The sequence below is a fragment of the Strongylocentrotus purpuratus genome, unplaced genomic scaffold (genome assembly GCF_000002235.5).
Source record: "Strongylocentrotus purpuratus isolate Spur 01 unplaced genomic scaffold, Spur_5.0 spur5_scaffold_12, whole genome shotgun sequence".
NCBI classification, from domain to species: domain Eukaryota; kingdom Metazoa; phylum Echinodermata; class Echinoidea; order Camarodonta; family Strongylocentrotidae; genus Strongylocentrotus; species Strongylocentrotus purpuratus.
The window spans coordinates 30,380,930-30,399,361 of NW_022145597.1; the positions used below are offsets into that span (position 1 = coordinate 30,380,930).

At 38.1% G+C, this 18,432-nt stretch overlaps 1 protein-coding gene across 1 annotated transcript in view; it reads right to left on the reverse strand.

The window, feature by feature from the left end:
* LOC579450 (sodium/potassium-transporting ATPase subunit beta-1) overlaps window positions 1-18,432 on the reverse strand; it is a 44,074-nt gene that overhangs the window by 11,360 nt on the left and 14,282 nt on the right. Inside the window, exons 2-3 of the mRNA XM_774822.5 lie at window positions 771-899; window positions 51-155 (exon numbers count right to left, since the gene is read on the reverse strand). Coding sequence (XP_779915.1) covers window positions 51-155; window positions 771-899 — 234 coding nt within the window. The remainder of the gene's footprint in view (window positions 1-50; window positions 156-770; window positions 900-18,432) is intronic.

Here is an 18,432-nt window from a genome sequence, read left to right on the forward strand (position 1 = left end):
TTTACCCTTCATATGCACAGCTAGTACAATTAAAATGCTAAGGTACTTACAATTCCAGGTTTCGTTCATTTTTTTGAAAATGTCCTCGATTGTGCGCTCATTGGTTGGTGTGTAGCTAATCCTTTCTTCGATAAAACTTGGTGTTACAACAAGACCTAGGAGGGGAACAAAAAATAGATTTTTGAACATCTCATTCTTAGATGATGATGATGATGATGATGATGAGTTGACAACTGCCACAAAATTACAGATTATAAACATCAATAAGATACAAATACTGACTACTATCTTTCTAAAATAGTGCACTGTCAGGATTTGAATGTGATGTAAATTGATCCCGTCTAAACTCTCTTCTACAAGGTGCACTGTTAGCCACAACTTTTTGCATCCCAACTACATATTCTTTACCATGGACAAGAAACTACAGGGTTCCCAGTATTGCATGAAAACACAAGTCAGTGATTTTATTCTCTGGTGGAATTTTAAAATTCCTGGATCCTTACAGGAGGCCATTTACTGAACAGCCATCCTAGCTAGTCATCCGGTAAATATGCTCTTTGGACCCGAGACAAGTTATAAGAAACAGAATTGTTTCTTTTGAGCCCAATGAAATTCTGAGATTGGAGAGCTTTTTCTTGAGCTCTGTGCCTCCCCCCCCCCCCCCCCCCCCCCACAGGAAAAAAAGAAACTTAGTTTTCCAGGTTTGCCCGGATTTCCAGGATGGCTACAAAGCCAGGACTAGGAACCCATTTGATCCGCTCTCCACTTACCTGGTGTACTAACGTATGAGACCCATTTGGGACGGTCGTAATCCACCGTTTGCATGAAAACAAGCAACATACAGGCCCAGAATGCAGCTAAACAGACGTAGAATATAAAGTAGAAAAGTGAGATTTTACCTGGAGAGGGAGAAAAACAAGAAAGAGAAGAGAAATACAAAATTAGTACAAGGCATAACACTTGAGCAATAATAAATATGAAGACTTTCACAAATAGTTTGTTCGGCTAACTTGACTGGGTTCTTTAAGGGCAATCCAGATTTCTGTAACAAGATGAGTTGGGTGAAAACATTTTTTTAATGTTGGATTTCCCTTTAAAGGTTACTATGTCCCTTTTGCAGCCAACCTCAAATGCTGTAGAACTTTGCAGGAATTATGAATATGTCATGTATGTCTTATCTGTGAAATTTAACGTTAGCAGTGTCCTCATATTCAAATTATGCAAGGAAACCCGTTTACTTGCTAGACTTCACTGTCAGACACTATTGAGTGACTGACTGGCTTTTTTCTTCTTTGGTAATAACATACATGAAAAGAGTTGTAAAGGGTACATGAGCATTTGTCTTCATCAATAACCCACTTCTTGTGATGGCCAAGATTAAACTGATTGAATCTTTGCGCAGCATAAAACGTATGACCATTCGGTACAATCGTGTGAAAATCAAGACTATTACTTTTGGGCTCTATAGCCCTAAAGCATACCTGCCAACCTGAGACAAGAGAAATTAGGAGTAAATTTTTCTGGACGGACTACGAGGTCGCGAACCACCGAAGGATTGGGGTAGTAGCCCGTAGATTGGGGGGGGGGCAGAGATGCCAACCCTATAGGATGGCTGTCAGTAACATTTACCATATTTGTCCGTAACAAATGGGGGTCTTTCCGTAACGCAAGACACCGCAGCATAATTTTCGCGCAAAACGTACACAAACACCCAATCACTCTTACTGCATTTCGAACCTACCATATTCAAGTCCAAAATAAAGATGTGCATAAAAACGTTTTTAAAAATCTGTTTCCAGTCAAAGGATCTCCTTTTCGGGTACTCGCTCTTTTGAGTGAATCCATGATAATATTCAGGAAGAAAACACCTCGTTCAAGCGTCGAATGGCAAATTCGAATCCACAGTCAAATGGCAGAGCTCGTATTCTACACACGCACACGTACACTCACCAGTACCACAGACACACCATACAGCCCAGGCCGCTAGGCCCGGCGTTCATGAACAACAACACACCGTATACCGCACTGCACTTGCAATGCGCCCGCTGAATCACCGAAGTCTTCGCTACTATATTGCGGGCGCCATGCGCACGATCATCTACCCCCATGCTCCCCTCAAAAGGCACGAACGCACGTAGCATACGTAGCGGCCGTGTTGTTTTGGAATTAAACAAGATGGCGGCGGACGGACCATGTGCACGAAAGTGTCTATCCAGTGTAGTCAAATTCAGTGAACCTATGAGTGAATGCGTGCGACATGCAGCGCTGTGTGCGGAGGCTATGTGATAAGGCGGCATTCGCTATATAAAGTACTTATGTTTATCGTTTCCCCGTAAGGCGTGATCTGGTTATCAGTGCTGTGTTATGCTTTAGTCTTATGCAACAGTCGTTTGTTTTAAAAATATTTTAAAATTACAAAAAATCGGAGTTTTGAGGCATGCAATCGGAATTCGGAGTGGGTATGAAAAAAGCGGAGTAACTCCGCCTAAATCGGAGTGGTTGGCAGGTATGCTAAAGTCGATTTGACAACTAATAGTCGTTATTTTCCCACTTGAAGACATTTTCAAGCCCCACCTTTTTTAGAGAAGTTCTAAATTAGTATTATCTTTCAAATGCAGTTGGAATTTAACTTTTTCATTTTTTTGGCCTGCAAATGGGACATAGTACCTTTAATCATTGCATACACTGAACAAGTGCCCCCTTAACAATGATGACAGATTATGCATTTTTGAATTTGTATTAACCGGCAAAGAAATACATCTGCATCATTTACTTAAATGGACTTGTCAGATCCAAGGCACTCTTAAATGATTCACAACACGCACCAGAGACGGCATAAATGTCCTTCATTCTCCTCCAAGCTCACATCCAACCTAAACAGCTGCCTCGAAACACACCACCACCACCACTCATATTAATAATTCATATCCATGATCCACTCTACAAGGAATATGAATAGGTGAGCGCAATAAGGGCACGAGAACACACAGATTTTGCTTATTCCAGTGCCTAGATGCCCTTCTGTCTCTCATCAACCCATACATCATTACACACTTGCGTATGATCGTGACACCCACTTGGGTTTACCATGCAAATTTGATCCGCAGAGTATCTCTGAAAATGGATTACATGACATCAGTGATACGTAAATGGTTGAGGTAACCCTTCTGAGCATCCATACAGCTGGTCAGATGTTCTATTAGAATACTATCAGGTGACCCAGAAGGGCGTTAGCGCAGTGGAAGCGTCTATGAGTTAGCAGCCTTCTGGCTCTCAACAGACTCTCAACAGACTCTCAACAGACGACATGATGTCAATATGAATCCCAAGCTCTTGTAAGTTGGTCACAGGGAAAAAAAAATTGATATTTATTTTTGGGGGGCTACTTTTCAAGCATGCCTGCATGAATATAACATTCTAAAATTTATTTTGCATTGACCTCTATGCAAATTTATGTGGGCTATTTCGCCCCGAGCTCCGGTGTATTTTTTTCACTGGTTGGTCAAGTGAATGCCTCCATAGATAATGGTTCAAACCCATGTCACGTCTACTGTAATATCAAATGCTATTAAAGGTAAGTCCAACATATAAATAATAATTAATGCAAGTGCAACTCCACAGTCCTTGGTTTGCATGCAGAAATACTCTGCAATGCACTTTTTTTTATTTGCTTTTGAAGAAGAAAAACAAACCGCAACAATGCATAATCCAATCTTCCCCAATAACATTTGTGGAAACAATTTTTTACAGTACAGTACAGTACTGTACTTCTATATTTCCTTTCATGATTCATCCCAACAAGAAACTAAAGAACAAATATGATATCGTGAGCTTCAGCAGTCAATATTTGATATGAATTTTGGACCAAGAAGGACTAAAACTTGAGACAGGCAAGAAAGGGGCATTCTACACATTTTGAACAGCGGAGGATCATAGTTGTTTGAAATGCTGTACTTGTGCCTGATGAAAGAATTGAGTTGTCAATATAAGAGGAAAAAAATAATCACTTATCAAACACTCTTACTAATAAGCACAATATTGTACTTGTCTGATATGAGTTTATTAATGTATCTTATTGCTATACAGCTTCATCGCTTTAGTGTGAGGAAAGAAGTTTAAAAAAAGAATAAGAGTGGGCAGGTTTGATCTTATTGGTCAATATTTAATGAAGGGTATCCAACAATGGCAAGATTTTCGATGCACTCTGAAATGTGCGTCACACTCACTCGAACTTAGCCCCCTCGTTTCCCTATTTCCTGTTAATTCATTTCATACACCATTTCTAAACTGATGAATGATGAGCTAATGCATGTGGACAATGGAAAATTGGTTTGTAATCCCTGCCTTCTGTCAAAAATCAAATCCCCCCCCCCCCTCTCTCTCATATACTCATGCCGTAACTATGGCATTCTTTCTAAATCAATGGAAAATTATCCTGAATGCATTCTCTATTCAGACAGCTTAACATCCACTGGTTTGTACCAAACACAATTGCTTTGCAGCATATAATCTGATCCATTCCCCTTCTTTCCTCTTTTGCTCCCTCTCTGATTTGTGCATAGACCTTCCTCCCGATGGAGACCCTCAATATCCATTTATCCTCGCTCTCCGTTATAACGCATCGGCTCTAGCTCACTCTAAATTGTGTGTCTAAAAATAACGCATGTAATATGATTAACCGGGAACATGACTGTGCAAATTACGTGGGTAAGAAAAAGAGGAAATAATACATGTACATGTATCTGATTGTGTACCATCCTATTGGAACACTTCATACCCCACTCCCCTCATCTCCAACATCCACCCTAACTCCCCCCCCCCCCTACCCCCAGAAGACACAAATCTATAATGTATTGACAGAATGATATCCCTATATCTAAACACACCTGCTCTAGCTTTTTAGAATATGAACGAATCACTGATTCTGTGTGTATCTTGCATAGAATCGAATGGGGATGCATGTATCAATGACTTGTTCAACAATTGTGACATCTACAGTACATCAATGTACAATACATGCACCTGCTTGATGGCTTAGTAATCTATACAAATGAAATGGACGTTGTACAAGATGTGCAAAATTGCTTGCAGTACTCCGTTTTCAGCTTGTACGTTCGTAAACAGCGAAGAAAAGGGGGGAAATCTGTTAACGTTTGTGTTTTCAACTGTCTTTTTTTTGCCGTCTACAATATATGACGGCAACACTTGCTTATAGAAAACCAACAAAAAACTCGATTTTATTCTGTATTGGATCTGTATGTCTTGATAAAACAAGATGGCAAGCAAGTGGTACTGTTTTCCCCCTGTTTAATGGATAATTATGAGGTTATCAGTTCTGAAAATAAAGTTTTTATGGTTCTATAATAAGTTCATGACCTTTTATGAATATGATATGGAAGAAGGGTGGAGTACATTAAAGCTCTTTATACAAATACTGTTTACCACCGAGTGTAACTTCTTGACAAACTTCAAAATGAGATACAGCTATTCACATGTACTAAAACTAACAGTGAGCCTACACATTCAGTTTCAGCTTTATTACAACATAGTGTTACTACGTAGATCTCAATATATAGGACAACAGTGTATTCTGCATACTACAAAAGTGGGAGGTGTCCCGAAAACTTGAGGAATTTACGAGCTTTAAAGGGGCAATCAAAGCATTTTCCAATAAATATTTGCACTTCTTATCAGCCATTCATAGCTAACAGGTCCAGTATGGATAAGGGTTATACACCTGAGCAGTGCTGAATAAATGGAAGAGATATACACGTAGATTTGGGACTTGAATGGGCTATTATGCAAAAAGGAATGCGTTTCTGAACAATTAACTATTGAAATCTACACTGTATCTACACTGATCTAGATAAATGATGTGTACAGCAATGGTGGTATTATTCCACTAGACAGGAGAATATGCTGAAGACAGCAAAAAACAAACACACAATTTTCGTCATATTCACAGCCGTAAATGTTCACTGTAATAAAGATTAGTTGCTGGATGTTAAGAATTCATTCATGTACCGTAATCTATTTTAGTAGATGAGGCTATTTTTATGACTATCGTCTTTGGTTAAACATGTTCTATCTCAATCACAGGAACACAATGGGATATTATTATTGACTCTGTGATAAGAAACTATTGTACATTAACCAACAGTTCTTGAACATTGAATGTTGTCAATCTTAAGGAGCAGACTAACATTGTGATACACTACTCATTTTCTTTTTGTTCTCTCTTCGGGGGTAATAGCATGGACCTACTTCTGAGTAGGTCCATGAAAATAGTGTGATCACATTTTTGGTTAAGCTTGTATATATATATGTATTATTGCATGCATAATTTGATATACAGGCCTACACATACCTTTAGAGTATGATCCTGCATTTTTTTATACAATAATGCTGTATTATTAATTCAAGTAGTTGATGTCAATGTTTGAACTGTTGTGTATTGCACTTCCGACTACATTTAGTTGGAGAGAAAACAAATCCTCATCCACATGTGCAGGCCCATGTTCACATGCTAGAGTTAAACCAGAGTTAAACCCTTTCATACCTGACATGGGTCAAGTCATTTACTTTTCTTGTGTGTGGCAGGCAATAAGAAGGCCTTCATACGAAAGTTAAACCAGAGTTTTCCCTACTCCTACCTGTTCAACATGCATCAAGGCATTTAGTTTGTATATTGTGTGGTTAATGATCACTGGCAGCTACTGACAAAGTGATGAAAGCCTCTATCAACTGCATGCATTCCAGGAACGATGGAACTAAATTAGATCCCAATTAAATATCAATGTGAATGAGTATGAAAACTTGAGGTACTACAAATTACCCTGAACCGCTGTACTACATGTGCAAGTACCCTGCTGAAAAGGTGCAACGTTACATGTAGCCCTAATAGCTCTACCAAACGTGTGGAATTTTCCTATTTGAGAGGAAACAATAAATGCACATCAAGGCAGCATTCATTTCCCCATTAATCTATTCCCCTGCCATGGCGACAAAGGTTTGACTGAACTATTATCTTTAGCGTAATTTTCTCATGATAATTGCACTGAACAAGTAAGTAGAGCTAGACTAATTAGTGAAATAAAAGAGCACAATTTTGGTCAAATTTGTGAGAATATGGAGATCTTGTCATCGCAGAAGGGAAATTAGTTTGCGAGGTTAGCTTTGGATTTGATAAGGGCTGTAATAGGTCAACAATGTTTGCTTTTGGATATCTGCAAATGAAGATAAAGATCTTGTTATGTATTTACTGCTATTACCAATTACAAAGTCCTTCATTGAAACTTATGGATGTCCTACATATCAGTGCAGGGCTCCAAACTACCTTTTTGCAAAAGGGGATCAGATTGAAATTGTTTAGGTCTGTATTAAGCATTGCCGGGCAACTCGTTTAATTCAATCGTTATTATCATTATATTTATGGTTGTGTCAAGAATGAAAGAACTATAAGCCCTGGTGACAATAGGCTATAGGTTTATAATATCATTTACTTTATTTTTACTATATTTTTATTTTTAATCATTTATATATATTTTTTAACATTCCATTCAATATCTCAATTTCTTCTTTGTACAAAGGTACTACACTTTCTCTATTCCAATGACTGCTAATGATGGCAGCATGTGCTTTGAATATCTCCGTTTATAAATGGTATAAATACAAAAGCTGTACACCATGTAGACCTGAATCAATTTTGAAAATAAGAAGAAAACAATTGACATGCATACAACATGCAAACATTTGATAGTTGCATGTGAACAAGCACCATCTCCCACGCCCTATAACGTGGCAAATTTGAGATGTGTGTTTTCATTTGTCAACAAAGCTAGCTTGGATTCGATTTAAAGAATTTGAAATGAGATTAGCAGTATTTGAGTTAGGGGCAGAATGCATACATACAGTGTTTTGAAGTTAATTAATAGTATATCATAATAGTATGCATACTAGCCTACATGTAATGCCGTGACAGCTGCACACATACATGTAAACCTACATCTGGGGTGCTACGGGTGCGTTCAAGAGATTTTTTGAAGCTAGAATCACAAACATGAATCACAAATCAAAACGCTGTTAAAGAACATGGTTACTGCGGGAGAGCGTTCAAGCGATTTTTCATCAACGCTGATTCTCGCTCATTTCAAGCCCAGCCACTGCTCATCACACTGTGCATTTGACCCAGGAAGTATAGGTCAACTTCGCCGCGTGCTTTCTGTCTGTGATTATGGTCGACTGTCGGTCAAACCGGAACAGGCTACGATAATGACGTCATAGAATCAGGATTTAGATCTCTGTTCGTTCAGGCGAATTTTAGCGACCATGATTTTGCAGAATCACGATATAAAACGCATATTTTTCAGCAATTTATATCTGTGTTTTTAAACAAGTTTATTTTCACGACCAACACAAAACAATTCTTGAACGCAAGCGTGTTTTAAACTTAACGTCTTGAAAACGTGATTCTATGGTGAAAAAGTGTAGATTGAACACACCCTAGGTGCATTCGATGAACATTTGTCATCTCCTGTTCATCTGTCATCACCAACACACTTGGGTTGTAATCCCCCTGAGAGATCATTCTTGGGCTTCCTCGAAAGGCTTCTTTATTACAGTACAAGAAAATGCAAAATACACCCGCTTCATTCCACCATCTCACTCAAAAACACTCCTGAGTATTGTACTGTGTACAGGAGTCTAGCTACTGTAGTGTCATTTTTTTAAGAGCCATTATTTTATATTACAGTGACAGGGACACCAACATTTTCATGACTTGTTATTTTTTTTAGCAATAATGTTTTCTTGCTATTTACTTTGAACATGTCTTATGATAAACCAAGCTATGTTTTTCTTTCTCTCTCATGTTGTTTGCACTGCAAGTTGGTTACTGCATTGGCCTAGAATTTATGGTAATAGCAACTGCCTTGACCATGGCTATTCATAAACACGTAGTTATTATAACAGACAAGAATTGCTTTTGGTGAGGCTCCATTGATTCCATTTAGGAATCACTGAAGCTCAGTAGCCCACATAAAAAAAAAAAAATTACTGGGTTAAACTATTCAGGCTTCAAGGTTTACTGGAAATATAAAAATCTGTGCTATAGAATAATGATATCTATGCAGTATGCATTGTCAAAATATAAAGCAAGGAATGGTTTCTCTGATACTAGAGCACAATTTCCAAAATTCTTTCTTCTAAAGCAGTGTATGTCACAAGCATACAAAACATACCTAATGCTATGGTCACAAAAGTTTGTATGAACGATAATTTTGTACGAATCTCTGTTTTGCCATTGTCTTCCCGAATTTGCAATGTCTGAAAATCGTTTGTACGGTGTTCGTAGCAGTTCGTAATGGCATTTGTGACCGAGGCTTTCACTGGAAACTTTACACTCGGTACAACATTTGGTATACCCCTGTATAGGTGGTCCTATACAGTAGTTTGGCACCATTTCACTGATGCATATTACATAGTCCCTGTAATACCTATCTCTACTTTAATTCCTAAAATCTGTACAAGGTCAGAGTTAACATGTAGCTCATCGAGGAAACAGTGCTCTTTTCTCTTTTTTGTTCTCCTGGAGCCCCCTAATATCTCTTTTCTATCCCAGGTTTACAGAGGCAATGGGTTTAAGTGAGTGCTTGAGCAAAGTTCACTTGAGTAATTGAGAGACAGATGGGCTAACAGTATCCACATGCACTACTGAAGAGGATCCGTCCAGACTTGGTCCGGAGTGACAGCAAACCTCTTCATTTGAACCTAATTATCATGCTATCTTGTGTATCTTCAGCAGCTAGAAAGTATCACATCTACTTTTTTTTTTCCCATGGTTGGACACATTGCATGCCTAATATAATCGTTTTTATTTACACATTGCTGTAAAATGTACAACAAATCCACAAAGAGATATCTTGATCTGCAGTAGGTGTTGTGGATAGTGTTCCTATTATGAAGAATACTCTTCCGGTCCGGACCAAAGACAAAATCAATCTTGGTCTCGAAATACATCAAAAAGTCAACGCCAAGTGCGTATCAGGAGATGCTGGTAGAGTTCACACAAGCTTTTAGGTACGAACTAAGTGCAGATTTAATCCATATCTACTACTCTTCTTACCCCTAATGTGAATGAGGGTTTATGACCAGTGAGTGCTTGATCAAAGTTCACTGGAGTATTTGGTAGACAGCTGAGCACCAAGACATAGGAGGTAGAATAACATTAATTTATCATCGTCCACAGGGACTACGCTGACAGACATACAGGGTACAGCTGACAGCTCCAATCATATCATTCGCTGAGTATGGGGCCAGAATTTAACCCTCAATTTTAAGACAATGCACAATTTGAAATGTGAGTTCTATAACATGAAATTTAATCATGGTTCATGTAACTAAGCCTACATGTATACAAGACTAAATTAATTACGTATGCATCAATGCACTGAAAGTGCATTATTCCGACCTTCAAGTACTTGGAAGTAGAAAACATTTAAGGGTACATGCACAGGTTAGTGAGGCACATGTTACATTACATTTCCACAACACATACTGGAAAAATAGAATAATGAATTCTCAGCAATGGCATTTTCAAAAGACAATCTTTCATAGCAATGTAATCATCTCTTCAGGAAGGGGGGGGGGGGTGATTAAACTTTGATATATTTTCTGTAATCACATCTACCAGCAATTATGAATTTACTTCATGTCTCCCGACACAGATGTGTACATGTGGGACATGTGGGACAAATGTACACAATCCTATAGTACAAGTGCCTACATTAATTGTTTATGACGAAATCTCTAAAATTAGGCTTCCTGTATTCTTAGGCACGTTACATCATGACAGGATACTTGTAAACATGTATGACCACAAACTCAGAAACTACAGAATACAAAGACCCTATTTGGAATGAAACGGATCATGAAAGGAAGACGGTCGGTCTTCATCGCTCTGGTCATTTGCATGGAAAAGTACTGGGTGAGAAGTACATGTAATGTACCCACACACCGAGCAGAAGGCTTACTATGCCAAAGCACACGTGTTTCAGAGTTCATCCACTTGAATTGGCATGAATCCAAATTTCTTGATGGTCTCATTCCTTTGATACAATACAACCCTATGTAGGCCTACATTCTGAATGAAAGAAACCATTACTTGTAATCTTCCTAAGCCTGTTTCTATTATTAGCTTAAGTTTCAAACAAAGCTTGCTAATTTTGATACAATACAACCAATCCTATGTAGGCCTACAACATTCTGAATGAAAGAAACCATTACTTGTAATCTTCCTAAGCCTGTTTCTATTATTAGCTTAAGTTTCAAACAAAGCTTGCTAATTCTGATGCAAGAAAATTAGTATGATTTGCAGAGAATGGCTTCCCTTTTTCCCATAATAAAAACTACACTTTTTATAAATGGTTTCAAAAATATGTAACAAATATAATTAGAATTTCTATATCATAATCTTGCTTCTTTAATTAATCAGAGACAGAATTAATGTTTTGCTTTCTTTCTCTATCCGAAATAAGTGTGCAAAGTGTATTATAGCAATGGTTGCAATAGATCTGCAAATGAACTTAGTCAGTAGACTACTAGTAATAGTGGGCGGATAATGCTTACTTCAATCTGTAATTCAATCATTGAGGGGGAAGATGGGTTGGCTAATCCATTGACTGAACACACTTTAATAATATCTATGTTTAGACCAAGAAGTTGTGAAATATCACTTGGTAATTAAAACATAGTTTTGCTATGTAAACCCACCTGACATCCAATATGTTAACACCATCAACATGAAATCATGTTCACACGGGCAGTTAATCTTTTTCCTAAACAATTTTTTATTACTGGTGGTGAATTATTACATAGCTAAGGCATGTTCATACAGGCAAATTAATTCTGTTCAGAACCATTCACAATTCTTCCTGGTAGTGAATCATAAGATAGCTAATTGCTCAATCTGACTGATGGTTAATAATAATACGGTAATTGCACACTAAATGGGAAATATGATCTAATAGATATTGTAGCGGAAGTAGGAAGTGCAGGTAGAAATGTTTGATGTATACGTAGAGCATGCTTGTAGCAATTACAAATCATGTGAGTTCCACCCTAACCAACACAAGTGTGATTGAAAAAGATGTTCTACTGCAATATAATTAATGGTAATTTTCCATTATCTGCTAAGGATATGATGTTTACGTCAAGAGTTTTTTTCTGTGTTGTTTCCGTGCTAGGTAACCCACCCACTGATCCAATTTTTTTGTTTCACGTGTTCCTTTTCAATGTCAATGACGGATCTTTGTCTTCCCCCAATCACTGCCATGTCATTCATACATTACATGTACATGTAGAGGACAAGTTAAATCATAATTCAATGTCCTTGCCCCAATACATTAAATTGAATATGACATTACTGTACCGCATCTTGCCTCTGAGCCCCCATTTTGGTATTTATTTCTTTTTATTTCCATCATTTCTTTTAAGTTCATTATTTGCACTATTAAATTGTAATGACTTTGATTGATCATTGTATCTACTTCAGAGAGACAATAAAACCATGTATGTACTTAGTGTATTGTATGAATGAATGGAGAGTTCATGTTCGCTTTCAGTGCCAGGTGCTAAAGGTTAGTCTTATCACTGTTCCGAGGGTGAATTATTACTGCAAATATTTACATTACAGATAACAGGTAGCCAACTTATCATCCAGCACTGAAATGCTTTATACTAGCACGTGTTTATACAACCACCATCAAATATGTTTTATAGTATCAGGGGGTTGAAGGTGGAGTGAGATATCATCTAGATGCAGCAAATGAATGGCAAGGAAAGTTAAAGGTCATAGAAAGTATCCCTGTGGAATACCAACAAGAAAATCAACATGATTTATGGCTCCCTCTGTGTTTCCAAAAGTGACAAGTCTGAAAAAGAGAGGGGGGGGGGGGGATATGGGAGTTCGACATATTTTCCCTTATTGAAACTCTCAAACTCTATGTACTTTTAGACAAAAATCTTTATGCCTTACTAAGGGATTCCATGAATTTATCCATAATATATTGAACTGCATTATCAACCTGCATTGTATAATACCAGTTCTTGAATTGAGAAAACAAGAACTTGCTGTGTCCATATGCAATGAAGTTGACTGATAATAAGACACCAGTTTACATGTAGGCCTTTATAATCTGTATTGGCAAAAGTGCAACATATTACAGATGATATGTTCAATGATAATTTACATATTTTGGAGTGTGAGGAAATGACCATGCATTTAGTCAAGTCATTCTCTTTCGATTTCTATAAGGGAACTGTAAATAATAAAATTCTCCAATGACTACTTTTTTTTCAGTTTCCATTTCCATATCCTGGTTGGTGGCTCTCCTAAGAAAGTTGTAGGCTCGTTTGTATTGTGTCGTCATGGCCATGTCAAATCATTCCACAGACATTATTGTGAATATCTCATAATGTTGAGAGACTTCCAGAGAGAAGTGAATGCTGAATATTCAAAGCACTTTGTGTTGTCCATGGTCTATAGTAGAATGGTTGGTGTCAGGTCAAAAGGATGTTAACAAATTGGCTTCTTTAGTTCAAGTTCACTCAGCTATGTATATGTAGTTCAAAAGGATTAATTGGAAGGGGAGATGCATAGATCTTGCATACACTTGCACCATTTTTACTTAGTCTTGGTAAACAGATCCCTTTGTACATGAATGCATTGGCAATACCTTATTCCACAAGTGTACATTTAGCAATTACATATTGCTGTTTGTATTGTTTTAATTTCATTCCTTGATTACTAGATTCACGAGAAATGATTAGGTCTGCAGCTGAGTCCTGAAGTGCAATTAATATGAATTTAAGTCAAACCTGAATATCACAATCTACACCTTCTATTGCAGTATGGAACTAACACTAGCACTAATGTATGGCACTCTCTGTAATATGGCTATCAAAAGAAAAATACTAATTGGAAAATATTTTGATTACACTTTGACACTGATGAAAATACTGTTAACGGACGTCAACTGTGTGCACATGTGGGTACACATGGCTAGTGTAGATAGAGTAAAAAGGTACGGGCATTCCTACCAAACAAATGTCTGCCCGGCTATTGTGTTTCATTGATTATAATCGCCATTGAGAGAGTTATTTGTTTGCAAATGCCACTACGTCTGTTGATATCCACCCACTATTATACATGTAGGTAGTCAGATAGGGTGGATACTTACACAGAGAGAGAGAGAGAGAGAGAGAGAGAGAGAGAGAGAATTATCCATACTGCCTATGAATGAATCTCCAAAGCTCTTATCTGTCTGTGTATCAAACACCATACAATACATGGGCCCATTAACAGCTAGCATGCATAAAATGATCATCCCGAAAGATGTTAGCCTAGGAAGAAGACTATGTGCACATGAGACCAGGTCCAGTCATTGGGCTGAATAGGAAGGCACTGATGAATGAAAGGGAAGCTTAAGAAGGACAGACAATACTAATGCAGTAGACAATGGTCTCTAGCATTGCCTCCCCAGGACAATCTATTCATAGCTTAGACTCGTCTGGGATTTTGGGTCCTACAGGTCCATAGGTAACAAAGGCCAGGTCTTCTTTAATACAACTCACTTCTCTCATAGTCATAGCACTGCATTTATGGTTGAATACCTTTGCAAAGGTGTTATTGCATCTATGAAGCTAAATGGAAGCCATGGCTACAATATACTTTGTGCATGGAGTCTAATAGGTAATTACTTTGTGTCACAAGTGAAAAGTTGTTATATCGATTAGCCCCTATCCCATTTCAAATGAATTGAATTTTCATCTTACTAAAATGTATCTCACAATAAATTTATCAACTTCCGTCCCAATGTAAAAATTTAAATGAAGAAACTCTCTCCTGTCATTCAAAGTGCAAAGAAAGAAAAGAGCTGTATGCTTTAATGCAGAAAGACCCAAGATAATTTAATATACTTTGCAGGAATGGATAAATTAGTCGAGGCTTGTTGAAGGTTACCATAGCAACAGCCTTGCAGAAGTGGAGACTGGTGTGATAAGCATGCCCAAGAAGAATATAATTGCATCCAAATTCACTCATTCCCAAACAGTAATTAGATACAATCAAATTGGTATATATTGGTTTAAAAAAATCAAGAACTAATTTAAGCAAGCTAAATCTTCATTGCTTGTACTTTTTCTACAGACAAATTTTGTGACTAAAATATCAATGATAACTTGATAAGTATTCAGCCCTGTATTTTGTAAACTAATACAGGGTCTTGGCTTGTAGTCTAAAGCTTGTAGTCTAGAGGCATGTCTTCATCATCTCGAGATTGCCAAATAGCCCGCCATATCTGATTTGGGAAATAATCCTGAAGTTGAAAATCGCGTCTTCATCAGCTCGAGATTTGCAACTTAAAACTTGAAACTTGAGCTTGGGAAATTAGCTCGGGCTGGTGAAAACGCACCAGACAAATAGCGGGATAGTTTGCCAAATAGCGGGATATTTGGCAAACTATCCCCAGATATCATGGGATGATTATCTTGACCAAATATCCCGCTAATAGCAACTTTGGGCTGATGATGACGCAAATTAACTCGATAATTTGCGATCGGGATAGTTTAAATAGCGGGATATTTGGCAATCTCGAGCTGATGAAGACAGGCCTTAGGTACAGGAGAATGGTGCACATTTCAGGATTGGGCATCTTGCACCTTGATGAATGCCATGTAAAGGTCAAGCATTGAGATGTGATAAAGTCATTTCTTATTCTGGGATACTCCAGATGTGCACCAACAAGTAGTCTCCTGGCAAAGACTCTAGTTTTATGATTAAACAACCAAAAGCCTTAGGCCTTGCCTAACAATTTCAGTTGGTCAGTGGATTGGTAAAGCAGCAAATAAAAGAAAAGGGAACCATGTCAAGTGCTAATTTGAGGACAAGGTGGTATTTTTTGTTTAAATTGTTGCAGTCAAAATAGTCTTTCAGTTCAGACATTCTGTTACTCGACTGACCAGGGTTTGTGTATGCAGACTATCTCCAAAGTGTCAGCCATTGACTGGCCGCCGCTGATCTCCTCGCCTGTCCAGGATGTCTCACATACAGGACAAGAATGGTCACAAGTAATTAGCACTATTGTCTCTCATGTGAGGATGGGAGCAATTACACAAGTAAGGACTATCTTGCCAGAAAAGGGGACTATCTTGCCACCAAAAATGTCATTTCCTACCTGATAATGACAAATATGAGTAAAAACATTGTGACACATTGAACGTGACATAGATAATTATTCACATTATAGTTGCATGATTGCAAACTTTAAGATTAAGATATGTACAATGTATTAAAATGCTTGTTTCCCCATACTAAATCCAACCCCAAAATGTATTTTTTCAACTAATCCCTAAGTATACCAATGGCCTCCTTTTCACCCTCAAATTTGACTTCAACTTTGTCTAACCCTTGCTTGACCTTTCTGCTATATGATCAAGTTTCTCATTGCAATTGATATCTGGTATTGAGAGAGATGCATCAGAAATGAATGTCATCTCAATACACAAGAACATGGAAATATACAAGGAAGATGTAACATATTCTGAACCTAAAGATCATGAACTTGGATAAAACACACAGGTTCTAATGAGATATCACTGAGATTTGCATTTTTACTCTCTGAAATAAAAATTTTGAAATGCTTATCAGGAGACATGATCTGCTTTAGGCACATCTACTGTAGAGTGTAACCTGTGCCCTGTCTCATAAACCTGGTTTATCTGTCACAATTCTTATCAAAACTTGCAATAACCATTCCAATACAATGCTTTCAGTTGCTTGTATCACTACATGCGAATTGCATACGATGACACATTTTATGAAACCAGACTTTGGCTCTCCCCCCCCCCCCCCTCAACCTTGTATTTGTATTGCAGTTGTATGAACATGCTTCAGCAATAATGTGTCTGCTTGATCAATTTCCTACAGAATTCAAATACCTAACTTCAACCCGAGACAATCTGGACCCAACTCTCAACTAAACCCTAACTCTAAACCCAACCTAAATCCAAATTGCAGTTGTTACCCTCCCTCTATCCCTGCTAGCAGTTCCCAGAGCAATTATCATTCAAGCTAAGTTGGAGCACTGGTACCATCCACTCACAGCCTGCCTGGCTGTTTATTCTAAATATTTACAATTCATGAATGTCAGTGAATAAACAGGGCCTAGATATCTGAAACCCGGTACACATGCATCATCATCACATGCATTCGTAGCCAAAATTCAACAGCTTTTCACTCTGCTCTCTCTCTCTACTCATGGTAGGCAAATGATAATCAGTAGATAGACCCAAGCCACACTGGCGGATCATTTCACGAAAAAGGATGAGCGTGAGCATCAAAATGCCAAATCCTCTTTGTTACTCTATAACATGTATGCTTAATTGCAACATGCAAGAACCTGCACTGGGATCCTCCCACCCCTCTCTATCATTTCAGCCTATGTTCCCATCTAACTCCCCCCCCCCCCCCCCCGAATCTTAAGCTCAAGTCATCACGATTTTGGAGTCTGCCGGTTGACTCCAAAGGGGAAGAGTCTCAGTCAACGGCCAAGTCCCATCGGCTTCCCTAGAAGGAAACCAGGAGGTAGGGGATCACATCGATGCTTCATGTTCACAAGCCACAATCACACAGGAAGGCACCCGGTTTCAGCATCATAAACTGAATTCTCTGGGCCCTGTAAATTGAATTATGCCAACTTCCTTCAACACATCTCATGATTCACCCAAAAAATTCCACAAAGGTGCAGCAGGGTAGAGCAGGGTTGAGCATGGGGAGTGACTAAGGTGCATCTACCACAGAGTTGGACCACCAATGACTCAATAGAATTCTGCAAAAAAGGAAAAATGTGCCCTTAAAGGGATCATTTAACAATGTTAAATCTGAGATGCACGGCCCTACGTGTTATCAGTGTCTGTGATATGGTGTTATGTTGAAGCCCTAAAAAAATTGCGCAAACGCAAAATATGATTTCGATTTTCAATCATAAATATCTTGATAGTCAGACAGGCGATCGGCTTGTAAAAGTCATGGGGTTCCTGACTGACCTAAAGGTTTGTAATTATCATTGCAGCATGAGCTAAATCAAAGACAAAGTTACTGGATCCCTTTAAAAATGGAACAGTAAACATTTGGAAATGTAGCACATTTTATAAAGAAAAGAATGTCAATTTAAGTGGATGCCTTAAAGACTGCCAATGTCGTTGGAGTTTTGAGTTTATCGAAACTAATTGGATGTTCATATACCTAAGTCTAACCTGAGCCCTTTCCAATGCTTTACAAATGTACATGTAGTATTGTAACTTGTATTGCTTGAAATAAAGTAGACACTCTCACACTGTGTCACGCATGACTGCATGTATTATTCCATAGAATTT